Source organism: Buteo buteo, chromosome 13 (assembly GCF_964188355.1).
Source record: "Buteo buteo chromosome 13, bButBut1.hap1.1, whole genome shotgun sequence".
Classification (NCBI taxonomy): Eukaryota; Metazoa; Chordata; class Aves; order Accipitriformes; family Accipitridae; genus Buteo; species Buteo buteo.
The window spans coordinates 25,747,590-25,764,792 of NC_134183.1; the positions used below are offsets into that span (position 1 = coordinate 25,747,590).

The following is a 17,203-nucleotide window of genomic DNA, read 5'->3' on the forward strand; positions in this document are numbered from 1 at the left end:
TTTAAATACAAAGGGGATCTGGGGACTCAACAGGTTACACTGCTGTCTCTCTTCAGCAAAGAACGTGTGGCTTTCCCTGTAAGCCCAATTTACTGCAAACCTTATGAAAAACACATTTATTTTGTGAAAAAGATTTCACAGGGCACCCCTAAGCCTGATCTATGCTGACTTCAGCAAAGCTACTTCTAATCCACAGGATGTAACCCAGAGGAAAAGAGGATCAGAATATCTAAGCGATCCTTAAATGAAGTATACGGCTAATGAGAATTGATCTTCCTTTCTCCTATTTTGTTTAGGAAAGAAAAAACAGCCTCAAACCTTTCTTTTCTCCCAAAAACCAATGCAACACTTTTGAAGAACAGCACGTAATTTTACTGACCCAAAGCCATATGAGCAGAATTCATAATTTTAAATGAAATGTAATTCTTATGGACTGCATGCATTTCTAAGGTGCACAATGCATGTGAATCCTGAAATCCAGGCAATTCAGATCTACAAAGTCTGTTGTTAGTAGCTGAAATAACAGGCATATAATAAAGTCATGATTATTCATTGTGGTCTCATAAATATGGGGATGTGCAGGTTTCACACTTCTTTTTAGGGACACGGTTTGCCAAAATTCTCAATAACTGACCAGCAGTTTTGCACAGGGTAAGATATTATTCTTCTTAAGAATGGCAAAATCAAGCCCTTGAAAGAACTGAAAACATATTTCAAATGACTTGACAGGAAATTATAATTAGCAATATCTCTAAAATCAGGAATAGTGTTTTGGAATAATCCCTTCATACCAAAAAGACCTGCCTTACATTAAAGAGTGCATGAATGTATAGCTGTTAATTTACAGCTCGGATTAAATTTTCCACTTTTTGCATGAAAAATTATTGCAAATATTAAAAAATTCTTTAATGTGTGTGAGGGATTGAAAAATATCATTTGAAAAGGAAAAAGCAATGGATGCCTGGAGCAAGAGTTCAACCAGCTCAGCTGAAGGTACAACTCTCCGAGCTCAAGATATTACATGTCTCAAATTTCCAATCTTTTGCAAGAATGATTGCATCACAACATGCAAGTTAAAAATGTTTATGATACATACAAATGTGAAAACTTTGTTTCACAATTGCGCATTTCCGGGACATTACAACAACAGTAAAACACAGAAAAAAACCTTTTAAACTACACATTTGTCAAGGTATGGAAAACATATGTTTTTCACAGGGGAACACATTAAAAATATTAATAAAACCACAGTGGAATTTATATTGCTGCAGTTTATTGAGCTCATTTCACAGTCCCTAACACACTGGTAGAATATCAAGGCTTCTTGCTGGAAATATTACTCTTCTCAAAGATCTTTGTGCATTTTGCACTAAAAGAAACAGGCAGTGTTTTAATCGATCATCTTTAGCTATGTATTTCATAGTTTGCACTTAACTAGTGTATCACACTACAAGCCTTCTTTAAGAAAAATTGACTTCCTGGGAGATACTGCATTTAACTTAAAAAAATCTCAGCAAAATAGAAATTTAAACATAATCAGCAGTTTTTAAAATGTTTAAGAATAATTCAAATAAAGCAAGCAATTATGGATGCCAGCACAGATGCTTCTAAGCTGGTTGGGATCTCTTCTTGCCTGACTACAAGCCTATTGCATTACTCATACTTTTAGGATTGTAGCAACAAGTCCTACATTAGTCCAGCTTTACTACTGAGGTAAATTGTTTTCACCGCGTACACTGTTCTCTTCAAGCTACACTGAGGCTTATCCGCGAAAACATATGGCCACCAGGACCACTGCATAGAAAGAACTGGCAGAGGAAAAGTTTCCTAACAGAAAGCAGCATTTGATACATCTATGTGTGGAGTAAGTCACTTGTGTTTTTACTGCAAGGAAGACATGGAGGAGCCTGTGCTTGAACATTACTTCAAGTAATGTTCAAGTGCAGGCTAATTTGGAGGCAGGTAACTCACCATTCACTTTATATTACAGTGACAGGGACTTCTCTCAGTATTTGACTGTACTAAATAAATCATTCTTGTTATTCTACAAACATATTTAATAACATGCTGAAGTTCTATCAGAGATGAAGGCTCAGATACTTATCTAATATATTATGAAAATATATTAAAAGTAGGATTTAACAACACTTCATCTGTACACAGCACTTGAGTTCCAGAAATAGAAGCAACAATGCTTCTCTATAGACACCATCAGAGCACTGGGAAATACAGCAGAGCTGCAGAAGAATAAATACATACAAGCATGTGGCTTACCTGCCATTTAAACATCTCCTCAGCGAGTAAGAGGCTCCCCCCCCACAGGTCCGTGAGCAATCACTCCAGGACCCCCAGGCATCCCAGGAGCCTTCCTTATCTTCATCAGAGCGGGTAATTCTGGAGGTCTGAAAAAAATGGAGGATGGAGAGGAGAAAAAAACCATTAATTGGTTCGGTACAGGTTTTACTGCTTGGCATTAATAGTACTGAGTATATTACTTTGCTGCTTATTTACAGTACCTCAGATTTATTTACTATTTTCATACATAATAATTACATGGGAAAGGAAGGAGAGTCTTTGAAGATACAGTGTATCTGATGTGATGCCTTCTGCTGACAGGACTGCTACTTCCAAATATGCTGTCATTACCAACATACATATGTCCGACACACTGTGTAAGAACTACACAACTGATCTCAAGCAGCCAGACCAGGCATCATGTTCTGAGCAGGCTGCCAGGCTTTCCGAAATCCTGACCAAAGGAGTTTCATATCCAGGACTAATGAGAGGACAAAAGTCTCTTTTTATCTCCTAAATTGTGCCTGCACTGAGCAGTAGCACAGAGATTAAGCACCTCAAATCTTTCATAAAGTGAATGCCCAGAATTGCAATCAGAAAAGCAAACCAAGAATACAACTTCATTATAAAAAGTGCTACTAATTTGAAAGAGATTGGGGAAAAAGGCTTAAGGAGTGATTTTTAGGCTATAGCAATTAAACAGTGATTTAAGCTTAAATTCACTTACACAGGCTTCAAAACCATTATTACCAGACACCACAAATATAAAAATCAAATATTTGTGACAAAACCCAAAATTCTGCTTGACCCCTTAAAAATGTCATTTCTCACTTGCATTGTAGCCTGTTTAAGAAAATTGATGTTTCCCAGAGAAAATTCCCAAAACATTTTAGAACGTGGTAGCTAAGCACAATAGTTCAATATTAAAAAGTAATATGAATCAAATTATTCAATAATGTCTTGCTTTAAAAGAGTACTCTTTGGTTTATGATTTTCTTCATGAAGAAAGCATAGGGAAATCAAATTCAGGATTTCCCCAAGCATTTCTTTGACGTCACTACAATTCCTCAGCAGCTGTTCTATTTACATGCTACTTTCATTCCTCTGTCCCTGCAACCTTTAAAATTTCTCTCTTGAAAAAACATGCACAGATTTTTATAACAAAATGTCAAACATAACAATTCCCTGAGAGCTGTCAGACATATAATGGACCTGTTATCATAAAGAAATTAAGATTTTTAGAACCCTAAATTACACCCAGACTGAGATGAAAGCACCAATTTCTCTAATCACCATGGTGATAGAGTTTGCACATAAACTACTGCAAACATAACAATGTAACTGCTATTAATATCATTATCAATGAAAGCCATACTGTGGATAAAAATGAGGCAATGAGTCATTTATCTCAGGTGACAGAGAATATTGGCCGATATTTACTCTGCCCCAATACAATTCCAAATGAGAGAATGTGAAGAGTTCATCCAAGCTTTACTGAAACAACTATTTATACAGCCAACTTTTTATTCCCATTGACTTCAGTGGGCATCCAAGCAGACCTCAGATAGATAAACAAAGTCACTACATTCACATGACTATTTTATTTTTGACACCATAGGAAGGCACAACTTAATCAGATGGTGTTTCAGAATCTTTACTCCCCCTCCCAAAAAACAAGCGCACAGAAACACCAACCAAAGGGCTGTAAGCAAATATAAGGCAAAGAGATAAAAACATTACTAAATAAACTGCATCCAAGTAAACATTTAAGTCTTCATAAGTGCCAAAAACAACAACAAAAAATGTTTAAAATGCTGAAAAGATTTTCATGAGCGACTAGATGCAGAGAAGCGCAAGAGATTAGTGTATATCCTAATACTAAACCAGATGAACACACTTTAGTAATCCATATTTTCTCTAAGAAATAACTTCAGTAAAGCTCATGAGAACAAGACTGAGTACTAATTTCTTCCAAAATGCCTCACGAAAGTGATTTAAAAGTGAGGGATGGGTAATTCAAATCTTATAGTACAAGGGGGATAAAATACATAAGTCTCCTTAAATTCAACAGTACAGATAAAGTCAGCTCATCTTCAGCTGTGAAGAAGTTAACTCAGATAAAAGCCTACCAAGCTTGAAGTGAAAATGGCAAACAATAAAACCAAAGCTCTTTTCAAAATAGCACCATACAAGAATTATGACTCAAATACCGTGCTGTGTAGGCAAAGGCATCTCTCTATTATAGTAAAAAAAAATAATAAAAAAATCATGTGCCACAGAACTTGAGAAAACTGGCCTGTTTCGGTGAATGAGCTGTTACACTTAGGATGCATTCACACAGCAGTTTTAAGTATAACTATTGAACAAGCATCATTTTAGAAACCCAAATGGCAAATAGTTAAACTTAGCTACACTTAAGCAGAACTAAGGACTACTCAAACACATTTTAAAGGCATTAATAAGAGTAGGCAGATTTAGTATAATAGTACTACTCCCCATAGTTAAGCAGCTAACAAATGTCAGCAATTTCCAAACTTTTCCATCCCCTTCTCGAAAAACTTGAGCTTGTAAAAAAATTTTGTTAATTAGAGGATAAGCTATCTCCATTTGAACAGTAAACTGCAGAAATTGGTCTAAACACATCAGTGGCTCCTTAACTTTCTTGCTCCCCTAAGTTTACGAATTTTACAAACACTTAATATAAAGCTTTAAAAATGTACTTAGGCCAATCTACTGTTCCAGAAACGATAGAGCCCAGCTCTGCCAAGATCCCCAAGGAATTTTCACATTGGCGTTGGGTTTACTTTACATCAGAAGCCAGCTCTGAAATGTCTGACACTGAAAATGGAACCAACTGCCTTCAATCTTGAGCAAAAAGAGCTCAGCACTTCCCAACAAATCACTCATCACATGAAAATAAGTCAAGATGAACAAAAGAGTCACTTCTTTCAAATTTATGAGTATGAAATTAAAGTTTGTCCTCCGTAATCCCAAGGCAAATGATTGTTTTTTAGTATGTTGAGAAGTGATTAAACTTATGATATTAAAAAAGCAATACATGCCACTCTTTCTTTTAGAATAGCTAGTTTCCTTTGACAAAGCAGTGACAATGCCTAAAATAATCCTAACTTCATCATTATATTAAAACCAGCCACATGATATTAACAGACAGAATGTCATCTAAAGCCCTAAACAATGTCCAGTTGTTCACTTACCAAACTGCTTTGATAAAAGCCATTGTTCTGAACTGTATCTAATTAAAAAGCTGTAAATACTAGGATGATCAAAGCAGAAGTTTAGGCCAACAAAGCCTTCTTCAGAATCATTGACTAATTCAGTGCCTGCAGTGTTGATTTAAACTCCAGCTAGTTCAAACTATTTGTCCCATGGGAAAGAGTTAAAAGCAGCTTGCACTGGCTTAGTAATTTACTAGCAAAATAATATTGATTTACTAGCTGTCTGGTTTCATAAACTCTACATATTACATTTGTCTACACCATGGTACCAAATTGAAGTAAAATAAAGAAAAGATCATCAACATCATGATTTAAACCAACAAAACCTTGGAAGCTCATTTAGGAATTAAATCAAGAGCTAATTGCAATTGGGCACAAAAGGGTATTATTGTATCTCAGGATTGCATTCATGGTTTGCTTCTTAACTTCAATTTTTCATGTTTTTATTGTCTTCAGCCATAACTCTAACATGGCTCAGCAGTGAAGCTTTGCTGAACCATATTAGAATGGAAGTGTTTTTCCTTTAGTGGTTTAATTTTGCAACAGATGAAGTTCAACACGTACATTAAGTGTATTCATTGTGAAAGTACGTATGTACCTACACATACATAAATGTGTGCATATACATGCATATGTGTACCCATGATGTAACATGATCAAGTAAAGCCACAAGTGCTGTAGTGAATCCAGATAAAATAACTTAAAACAGCTATAAATACAACCTAAATGATTTGCTGCTCTTTACGCAGTTGATGGGAAAAGGCGTCACACTTCCACTGGATCCAGCTACGCTAGTGGAGTTGTGTCCATTCCAAAAGCATCACACGTGAACACAGGGTTAGATGCAAGCGTTGCACTCAAAGCAACATTTAAGAACATATACAATGTTCTCTGCAGAAATTAATCCAGTTTATATGATAAAGGTAGTTTCAAATATTTCATCCCAATCTATGTATCCAATCTACAATTAATTTTGAAAGTATGAAAGTAAGAAAAGAATAAGTCATGACACTGCACACGGGCCTGGGCAAGGATCACTTGAATCAGGGGATGGGGTAAAATAAACTCCAAGTTTTGAAGCACTTGGTGACATAGGCAGAGCCTCAAAAGACTGAGATGACAGTATGCCAAGGTTTCCTCAAGGTCTGAGGCCCAGTAATGTGCAATCTGAGTCTCTGCTGACAACTCTTAACTACAGAGGCAGCCCTTCTACATGGAGAATTTTACTGAAAGTGTGGCACTGGTAGATTTGGACAGGGGGTGAAATGTTAGTGCCAGTTTCCCTTCTTCTATCCAGGGCTCTGTTTTGCTTCTGCCACATATGGGCACATACTGTAACACCACGTTCTGCAAATTATTTGTGTGTTTTCAGGCCATACTTGCCTTGCAATGTACTACTCAAAGTAACTGAATATAGCAAAAGTGGGCACTGAGGTAAAATAAATGAAATCCAGATGTTACCAGGGCTGATCATTAACCTAAAACAAGGGGATTTTTACCGTCACTTGTAACACCCAGTAAATAACAACAGCTACATTAACACACATTACAAAAATCAAACACTGTGCTGTTATATGGAGAAAAATGAGTATTTGGCCAAACTTTTGTTTGGCTGTTATGAAGGATGACATAATTGTCTTGAATTTGGTCATGCAGACTTCAAAGGAGATGTGGTGCCAGAGAATGAAGGTCAGTTTATGCAGTTTTATTATTCTTCAGACATCCATTACATAAGGCTTGGATATGTAAATGTTTAGCATTCAGCAAAACAAAGATTCAGCTTCTCAACAGAAATGCTCCAATACCTTAAATGTTTGTTTTCCAGAGTTTTTAACATACATTTTGCTTTAAATACAAACACAAGCCATGTACGTAGCATTTGACACGAGAATCATTGTAACAGTATGTGTAATGAAAAAAACGTGGAGACCCAACACTCAGATCTGCAAGTGTCCCCAAGTGACAGTCCCTCTGCCATGTACATATTGCAACACAAACTACCCAACTTCTGCCCTGTGATGTGCCCCTGAGCACCTCCACAGAGCAGAGTGCCCAGCTCTGTCAGGTTCTAGAAGAGATTCAATGCAACCTCTGGGCAGCATCTACCAATGCAGACCATGCCTAGGGCTGGATGGATGTATAAAATGCTCTACTCAAACAGGTTAGAATGATGTGGCTCACAAAGTAAGACTTTGTCACAACAAGTAAGGACTTGGTTATGCAGAAATATTTACCAACGTATCCGCTACTATGCCGATGTCACTGCAGCTCTCTGGGTGAGTGCTCTTTGGTTTTTCTCATGGCTTCTTATCAACGTGGTTTGTATTAATTCAAAAAGGCATGCCAAACTCCAAAAGAGAATCCCCATAAGGAGTTACATTGGCACAGCCATATCATATTATTATTTAATAACACATTGCATATAACTAAATTTCTCCATACAAAATTTAGATTCTCCAGATTTAATTCATCCAAGTGAAAGAACCTATTGAAGGGTATAAACACCACTTCAGTCCCACTGAAGGCCTAAATTAAGCAATACACAAAGCTCAGTACTGGCCCTTCTCCCAGGAGTGAATTTCATCCTTGATGGTATTTTGAACAGAGATGAAGCATTTCCTTTTTATTGCTTCTTCCCACTCTTACAATCCATAAATACTATTAACACTATCCTGGCTTTCAGAGTCTTCCAAAGCACAAGGTTATGTTGCTGTTCACTAATCTTCATGTGCAGCACTCCACTATGCCATTTTCTTCTCCTCATACCTACAAGAGCTCCAAACAGAGGTAGCGCAAGCAATTGTGGCACTGAAGGGAAAATACCCTGCCTGAGTAGCTCTGTGATGCGTTTCCCAGATTCTTCTTCCCAGAGACTACATTTAGTGGAAAAGGTATCATATTGCACTGTTGACTATATCCATGAGCAGAGTGCATAACTGAAAGAACAAGTATTTACCTGCAGATAATCACTGGATATGCTGTTCAGCCTTACAACTGTGTTCTTCACTTTTAACTCTGGTTGTTACGTTTATGGCTTTGTGACAAACTATACTAGAAATCTCTTTCCCTGCTAAGGTCACCTACAAAACCGATTTACACCGCTCTCTTGTACAATCGAAGTAAGGTGTAGAGTGCAGAATACAGATTTAGGAAAAACTGTTTCAGTTGTGGCAGCAACTAAATAGAAGAACAGTCAAAACTTATTTCTAGACAAATAAGAATTATTAATGAGATCTTGCATTACCTGATTTTAGCAGAAAAACTTCCACTTGTTTCGTTATGACAGATTTCAAGACATTTCCTGATATATTGCTGGGTGCACTATATATTACCTAATTGTGCATTGTATATGTCACTAAGTTTAATAAATCTTTTACTTATATGTACCAAAGCAAATACATCTTATTCTGTATGTTAAAAAAGACATATCTGGAATTATAAAATCCTGGAGAAAAAACAACACATCATTATTTCAGACTGATAAAAACCACCTGAGAGTAAATGTAGCTATTTTAAGCAGATGTTTATAAGTAATTAGTTTTAATATTACTAACATTATTTCAGTCACATTAACTATTCCTTGCACTTGGCTTCCCACTGCATAGGGGTGTCCATGCACTACAAACTGATTGCAAAATGGAATCTGTGCCTGGTAACGAAAAGAACGTTTCAGAAACACAAGCTAGTAAAGCTCAGCAACGGACCAGGAGAATCACCAGCAAGAAATGAGCCAAAAGGCAAATGATGGACCTATTCACATACATGAAAATACATCTGAGGGCTCAGATGTAGTTTAGAGTTCTCAACGTTGAATTCTGTAATATATTTTCATTCTACAGCAGTTTCGAATAAATTCAAATTCAAGTTTTGGAAAATAAAACATGCAAAAGAGTCACACACAGGAAATATTTACAGCATAATTCATTTTGATGCTAAACTGAAGGCAAATCCCAGCATGTTTTTCAGTATTATACTGCATCCAGATTTTCCATTGTCAGTGTGTTGCAAAACTTCATATTGACAACACAGGCCTGCACTGCAGGAGTTGTCAGGACAAAGTTGGAGGTTTTGGCAGGTGGAGCAGGGATACTTGAGGCTTTTGGCATCCAGGAAGGGATGAAATGTTGCTTGGCTGTTTGGCACCTATGAGCTAGCTGAGGCTTTTGGCACTGAAAAGAGTCTGTATCACCTCCTTCCTTCTTTGTGAGCAGTAACAGAGGGAACATGGAATTTGTGGGCATGGAGAAGGAATCATGGTTCCCGCCCTAACAACTCCAAGCAGAAAGCAACTGCATTAGTAGAGCTGACTCCTGCAGTTATTTCTGCATCTAACAGCAGCTAAGGACAGCACCTACGTGTTCCTGCTAAAGGAATCAGCACTAAAGTAGTTAAAGCATAATTAAGTTGCTATTTTTCAATTTCTGAGTTAACTACATTGGTCCAATGAGTTTAAAAAAACCACACAAATTCTAGTTTTACTCACTGCTGACAGGTTTTGATGACCTACACTGAAGTCCCAGGGCACATTTTTATTACATAACTGACTTTTAGCAGAGGAGTACTTGCCTCTGTCCTCTCCTCTGGACAACAGCAATCTGTTTTACTTTCTTGGGTGATCTTCCATAAATTACTGTTTTGACAGATAAACGTCTAACAAAGAGACCAATCCTTTTTAAAACCCTGATAAGCATGTCCCACAAATACACATCACTGACAATGCACCTGACAATCCAGACTTGGTTGCCTAGGTTTTCATTAATGCTTGCCCAAATAGAGCCGTATGAGCCCTGTAGCTGCCTTATCTATAATGGTAAATTTTATTCCACGTTCACCCATACTAGAGCATAGACAACATCTTAGGACCTGAGAACAGGGAGGAAGGCTAATTAACAACTTTGGTGATATCTAAACAGTCAGGCAAGAAGTCCATGCTTCTCTAACGCTTTTAGGTCCAATCATCCAGGACAGCTGACCAGGATCAAGAATATGAAAAACTTTTCCCTGGGTTTCCAGTATTTCACTGTCTTCCAAGATTTAGAAGTACACATGAATACGTAGCTGGAAATACATAAATTTGAACACTCAAAGCATATCCATTCCTCTGAATCTGCCCCATCTGAAATGAAAACTACACTGAGAAATGTTTAGCATCATTCCAATTCCCTCCATTTCTAAGTGGTCTGGAGAATTAGAACTTAAAGATTTGCATGTGTAGCTGGCAAACAACTCAAAAGCCACAGACCTTGGGAAAAGCCCAGAGGTTCTGAAAGGGAACATAACCAAGAAAGCAATATAAATTGTAGCACTCTTTGCCCACTTTCTCAGTAGCCAGCCTGAGGCAAACACTTGCCAGGGCTTGGAAGAGAGATAAAGGCAGAATTTTAAAATAAGCAAAAAAGAAGGAATGGGATGCTTTAGAAAGTTTATAAGAAATATGATATTCCTGTTTAAAATATCGATTATATTAACATTCCCAATGCAGAATTTGAAAGTTATATCCTAATAAGTATAAAAATAATTTTTAAATTATAATCAATTACATAAGATTCTCCACAACATGGTAATTATTAAATACACAGTCCTTGCATTTCGTTGTGCAAAGAAATCTTGTCACAGTCATAATGAGAACATTTTCATTTTCACGTGCCAAATACAATACACAGTCTTAATACTTCTTGATTGCAGCTTTTAAGGCTATGTATTGTTCGTGCATTTTACAGATGAGAACCTGACCTCAGGAAGGAGGAGGAGAAGGTGCATTATGCGAGTAGCACAGCTGAGAATTACATCTCAGTGTCCAAAGTTGGATTTTAGTGCCTCTTATAGAGCTATTCCACCTCCTATTTTGCAACTACAAACATTGTCCTTTCTACTGTGTGTATCTACAGTAGGTATAAAATATGAAGGGGAAAACATAATCTTCAGGACATTTTGATATGTTAATTATCTCTAGGCCTACTTATATATAAATCTGCATTAACAACATTCCATATATTTCCCGGAGTCCATAAAAATTCTAAGAATTCATGCAAGCTTTACTGAATGCTTATTCAAAATTTGCACCTGCATACACTGGGTTTTTCCACCTTCACACTGCACACCACATGTTCCTCATCCAGCATAAACAGTGTGGTGGGTCAGCCAGAGTCCAATGTGCAGAATTCCTCAGGTGCATAATAGAAAAAGAGATTCCAATTTCTGGGAAATATATCTGGCATTATTTTTTTGAATTACCTTATTAAATATATTTGCAAACATCCAAATAAAGGTGCTTTTAAATGCTTTACCATGCAATTTTAAAAACTGGTCTCAAAAGTTAAAAACTGCACCACTTAGGCACATGCAGTGGAAAGAGAAGAGCAACACTGATAAAAGGATGACCGTTATGCCTGTGACAAAGCAGAGGATTTCCATCAGCTTCCAAAGAACCCACATTGGTGCCACTGTCAAATGTGCAAAATCTTTCCTGTCGAGGCTTATTTTTCAGATTTTTTTCCATATTCTGATGCCATATGAAAGTGCAATCATACTTCAGTCATTACATATTTTTGAATGCTTTTAAATCATGCTTTTCATGTAAAAAACAGTACAAAACAAAAAATCCTAAACATTTCTCCTAAGGGTCAGATACCTATCCTAGACTCATCTCTTCTTGATAAAATACCTGTGCCTCCTCATTTCCTTCTTGAACTGTTTATTTGATGGAGACCCACTTGACAGTAGTTGAGGAAGTCATTCCAGGTAAGGAGAGCTATGGCAGGAATGCTTTGAATTACTGAGGCTCTAGATTAAAATTAATCAACAGTAAATTTATTAGTAAATTTACAGTTTGCAAATAGGACAAAAGCGAGAGGGGAGAGTACAGGGTGGGACTTCTTGTTTTTCAGCCTACAGGTAAGCTGTAAGAACATGGAGAACAGACCCTGACACAAAGCCAGGAGCTGTTACCACAATCACCATCAAATTTCACTCCTGCTGATTTGTGGTGGTACTGGTGGTATTTGCCCAAATTAACACTGCAAACCCCGAAGTATAAGAAAGGCTATTCTGCTTACATGACATGTACACGCAATCTGAGTATACTTGGATCTTAGACAGTACAACAGATTGACATAATGGTATCTGCTTGTTCCCACAACTTTATCAATTACTGTATTATGCTGAACTTGTTAAAGGGTTGATTTGCCAAGACTCCTGTGTACAAAACTTGCAGACAGGCTATGAAAAGGTAAATAAAGAGGGAGTACGGGCATTTAAAATTAGTTATATGTTACATACTATTTACCTTACAGTATATAACACCGTAAACAAGCTTTATCCCATCACAATGATAAATTATGTATTTAATTTAAAGCAATACCCTAAAAGCAATCACTTCAAAATACACAAGTCCTTAACATTTATGTACAGTACCTCTATACACATGCTTTCGAAAGAAAATTCATGTTTTCTCTTTCTAATTGTTACAATCTTTTTTCCTTTTTTAAGAATTTGTTTAGAGGCTTTACAATGAAAAAAACCACTGAAAAAAATCCTTTTTCTCAGGAAAAATTGACTGCACCTCTAACATTTAAAAGAGCCCCAATATATATCACATATTTTAAAAATTTGTTTAAAATAATTTTCCTGACTTGAGACACTGTCTGCCAAGTTCCAGCTAGAAGCAAAATTTTATGGCTAACTGCCAAACCTATGAATAAAAGGAGTTTATAGGGGAAATACTGACAGAAGAATAAACTGCAGCAAGAGCAGCCAGTATAGAAAAGTCTTTCCTGTGCATTTTGTCTATCCATAATCTGCAATATTCATAACCCTGGATATTGGGATATTGCACTCCTGCCTGGCTCAATTTCATGCCAAGATCATCAGTAGTGCCAGACTGATGATTTTCTTATGCATATTTATACCATATCACCCAGATGAGGCATCCAAACTTCTCATTTGTGAGCTAGAGATTCGACCCATGCCTCCTGACTCACCCTGCTATTTAATACGATATGTAGCACTTTTAATGGTAATATTTCTATAAAAGTAATGCAAAGCAGATCACAGAACATAAGCAGATACACCTGGCAACAGAACAAATGTCAAAAGGAAAAATATTAAAGCCACATTGTTAGCTGACAGCAATTATAAGAATCCTAATTTTCCTTTCCATAAATGTAGAACAATTAAGTTTATCAATTTTGAATTTTAAAGGCATTATTTTATGTTGATGTATTTCTCACCGCTGATTTTTAAAGTAGGTATCACTTTGTGCAGAGCCATTTTAAATTTATATATTAAAGAAGACTTATTAAGCCCATAACTGAGAAGAAGTCTGACTGAAGTTAATTCTGCCCAAAGTAACTCTAAAACTTGTCAGCCTGATCATGGTGCCTCTTTACTGTGGCATAAATCAAATTTAACAAGATGAGTTTTCTTCTCAGAGAAAACAGTTCTTGCCCCTTTAACCGTGAGCTGATCTTTGGGTGATATTAAGCAATGGCATAACTGATCCAAAAATCAAAATATAATTTTAGTGTTTCTTTTTATTACTCATGCTTAACTTGGAGACAAATTTAATATTTAAGTTTGCTCAGCTTCACTGGCTCCAGCTGATTTCCTGCACTTGAAGAACACTTTCCTTCATTGCTGTGAAGAGCTCACTTTACACAAGGGTAGCCTGACTTGGAGATGTTGTGAACCTTCTCTGGTGGGCACCTGCACTGGTGAAATGCATCCTTAAGCTGCTTCTGCCGCTATTCTGTCATACACGTAACTTTTGTTTGATCACTGGTTATTCACAGTCAAGAGCTTGTACCAATTCTCAAGCTTCCTCCAGCTGTGTTCTCCCACATACAGCAAGATATATGTCAAATTCTTCAGGAAGTTTTTTTTAGATAATCAAAAAAACATTAAAATATCCTGCCTATAGCTCATCTTGCAGAGGATCCCAATATGCAGAAGAATATGCCAAAATATCTTCTGAGGGCAGATTTTTGGATATCATCATTGTACAGGTTAAAAAAACACAGCATTGCTGAGAAAAAAGTCTTCAAAATTAACCTTCATGTGCAGAGAACAGTTTCCCAGAAAGGTATTTTATGTGGGATTAAAAATGTAATATTCTCTTGTCATTCTTTTCCACTTTGAGTCAAATAAAATATAATCCACTGAAACTCATTTGATATCTGGTGAATAGTTTCCCTTTTATTGATTTTCTAGCTTCCAGCCTGGGGAGAAAAAACCTGTCAAGGAAACAGTTACAATGGCAGCACGAGTCTAGATCCAATTCCCACAGAAATTAAAAAAAAAAAAAAAAAAAAATTAAGATGAGGGCTTCATTACACATGTGGGGTAAGGACATATATTTCCCCTTTTGGAAAAATGTTAGCACAACTTGCTTTCTCTTCCATGTCCAAGTTCCCCGTTTTTAATTCTCCAGAGACAGAATTATCCAACCAATAGTATTCATGGTAGGAAAAGACAATTTCATCTATCTTGAGTTTGACTCTGACTTCATTCCAGATCTCTACTACTGTGTATGTTTAACTGCAGTATCTTTAGCACTCGGCACAGGGTAACAGGCCTGGATATGGAATATTAGCATGACTCTTTCCATATAGGTTCAGTGCCAGTGTTTCCTATTATCAGTCCAATATTTCATGGTTATTGTATTAGCTTCCCAGCAGTACTTTCTCAAAGTCCCGTAGCCTGAAACCTCCATTAACAGATGCTAAATACAATAGTTGTTTTTCACGTTTAGATCTTGCAAAAGCCCATAAAAATGAGGGGTCAGTTTGTCCAATTTTCTAAAGAAATTTTCCAAGATTTGAATGGGCAACACATAAAACCACTAAAAATACTCTTGGCAGCTCATTCATTTGGATTGTGTTCCTTCTGCCAAGCCAACTAATGAATAGCTTATTCCAAGATAGGACTTCCGCATGAATTTTTTGTAGTAAAGGTAAGAATATCTATTTATATAATTCCCTGGTTGCTTGTATTTGAAGGGTTTAGAGAAGGGGTGGGGTGGGGGTTGGTTGTTGCTTTTGTTTTTTTTATTAAAAGGGACATTAGCATTTGGACTTAAGGAAAATTTGTGTAAATACATTAACCAGCAAAGCTCCTTTTTTGTTTTTAATTCTGCCCTATACTCTGGTAAATGAAAGATAACCAAAATACTACTGTTAGGCAGTTAGTGAATAAAGCTTGATTTAAAAGCCACTGAAATCAATGGAAAGTATCTCACTGACTTTGTTGGACTTTGTATAGGACCTACAAGAACCACCTGAATTCCATGTCAGATACAGCCAAACTAGAGACGTGGATGTGATTTCTTACACATATGGGCAGATAAAACATCAAAGAAGAGGGGAAACAACTCCTACATACTTTTCTCAAATTTATTTCTTCTACCAGCTTCCATTTATCAGTGTTCTGGCTATAAAGCAGGTATTTGGTTGGAGTCTAGAATTATGCTTCTTCAAATACCCACAAAAAAGTTCCATGTAAGAACACCATCTTTTTTTTGGCCACAAGAGAAAGAAAACAACATCAGCTCTTGGTTATCTATTGAAGCCAAGTTGTGCCTCTGATGCCATGGACTCCCCCCCCCAAACCCCCAAAATAAGTTGCATTTGTTAGATAAACTATGATTGGTTTACCCTCGTTGCAAAGAGTTGTCAGTCACATTTTAGTTGTGAAAAGTCTCCCTCTTACCATCATCTCATCTCGCTCTCTGGGTTAAATATGAAAATATTTGCACTGATACTAAATGAGAGTCTTGAGAACAATAAGAAACTTCAAACGATTCCCCACACATACATTTTAACCACATGGTATTTTTTCAATGTCTTTAGTATAGATAAGCTCTTTTTTTTGGCATGAGAGATGTATCTTTTATGTCTTTTCATGTATTCTGTATACAAATTTATTTTGAAAGCCTGAAACAACTTCCTGCTTGTTTGCACACTTTTTTTCCCACCAAAATACATAAAGCTAAATTATTTAAGTGAAGATTTCCAGAGAGCTACGTGACCAATGAGCTACGCAGTGCATCATGCATAGCTAACAGATTTTATACTAGTTCACCCACTGTCAGATTCCAAACACTTTTGAATGTTCCACATATTATGGCATTACTTATTTCTCTTCCAAAAATATATCCTCACAAAAAAGGAGGCTCGTTTTCCCTTAAAAAAAAAAATATCTTGCTCACCATTTATCAGTTAATTCAAAGAATACAATATAATCAGTTTACTATATTTATGTTGCTGAGCACAAAGGCAGATCAGCACCAAATTTTTCTTCCTCACTCATGCACTGCATCTAACTTTCATGGTTTTTGCACGCACATCATTCAACTCTATTAAAAATTATCTGTGTAGCATCTCATTGGTTCAAAAATAGAGAACAAGCTTCTCAGTCTTTGCAGAGATGACAAATAGCTAATGGTGAAAGTATAAATTTGGCTTGTGATCTCATTCTCCTTTCCCCTTTGCATGCTCAAAGCCACAACAGCAGCTAGATAAGAATAAAGGAACAATAATGTAAATTAACTACAACGATAAGTAAATGCTGGGGTTTGGACGGTTGTGCAATCCTGATCACCAAATGCATTTAAGAACAAGCTAGACAAATAACCCTCAGGAAAAGTTTACTTGAAGTCGATCCTGCCTTGGAGCAAA

At 36.6% G+C, this 17,203-nt stretch overlaps 1 protein-coding gene across 4 annotated transcripts in view; it reads right to left on the reverse strand.

Annotated features, from left to right (window-relative positions):
• Positions 1 to 17,203, reverse strand: part of ADAMTSL3 (ADAMTS like 3) — a 189,098-nt gene that overhangs the window by 99,720 nt on the left and 72,175 nt on the right. For all 4 annotated transcript variants that reach the window (XR_012652786.1, XR_012652785.1, XM_075045138.1 and 1 more), the window contains exon 4: positions 2,275 to 2,402. Coding sequence is in view for 2 of the 4 variants with exons in the window: in XM_075045138.1 (XP_074901239.1) it covers positions 2,275 to 2,402 (128 nt within the window). In the remaining 2 variants the exon portion in view is untranslated. The remainder of the gene's footprint in view (positions 1 to 2,274; positions 2,403 to 17,203) is intronic.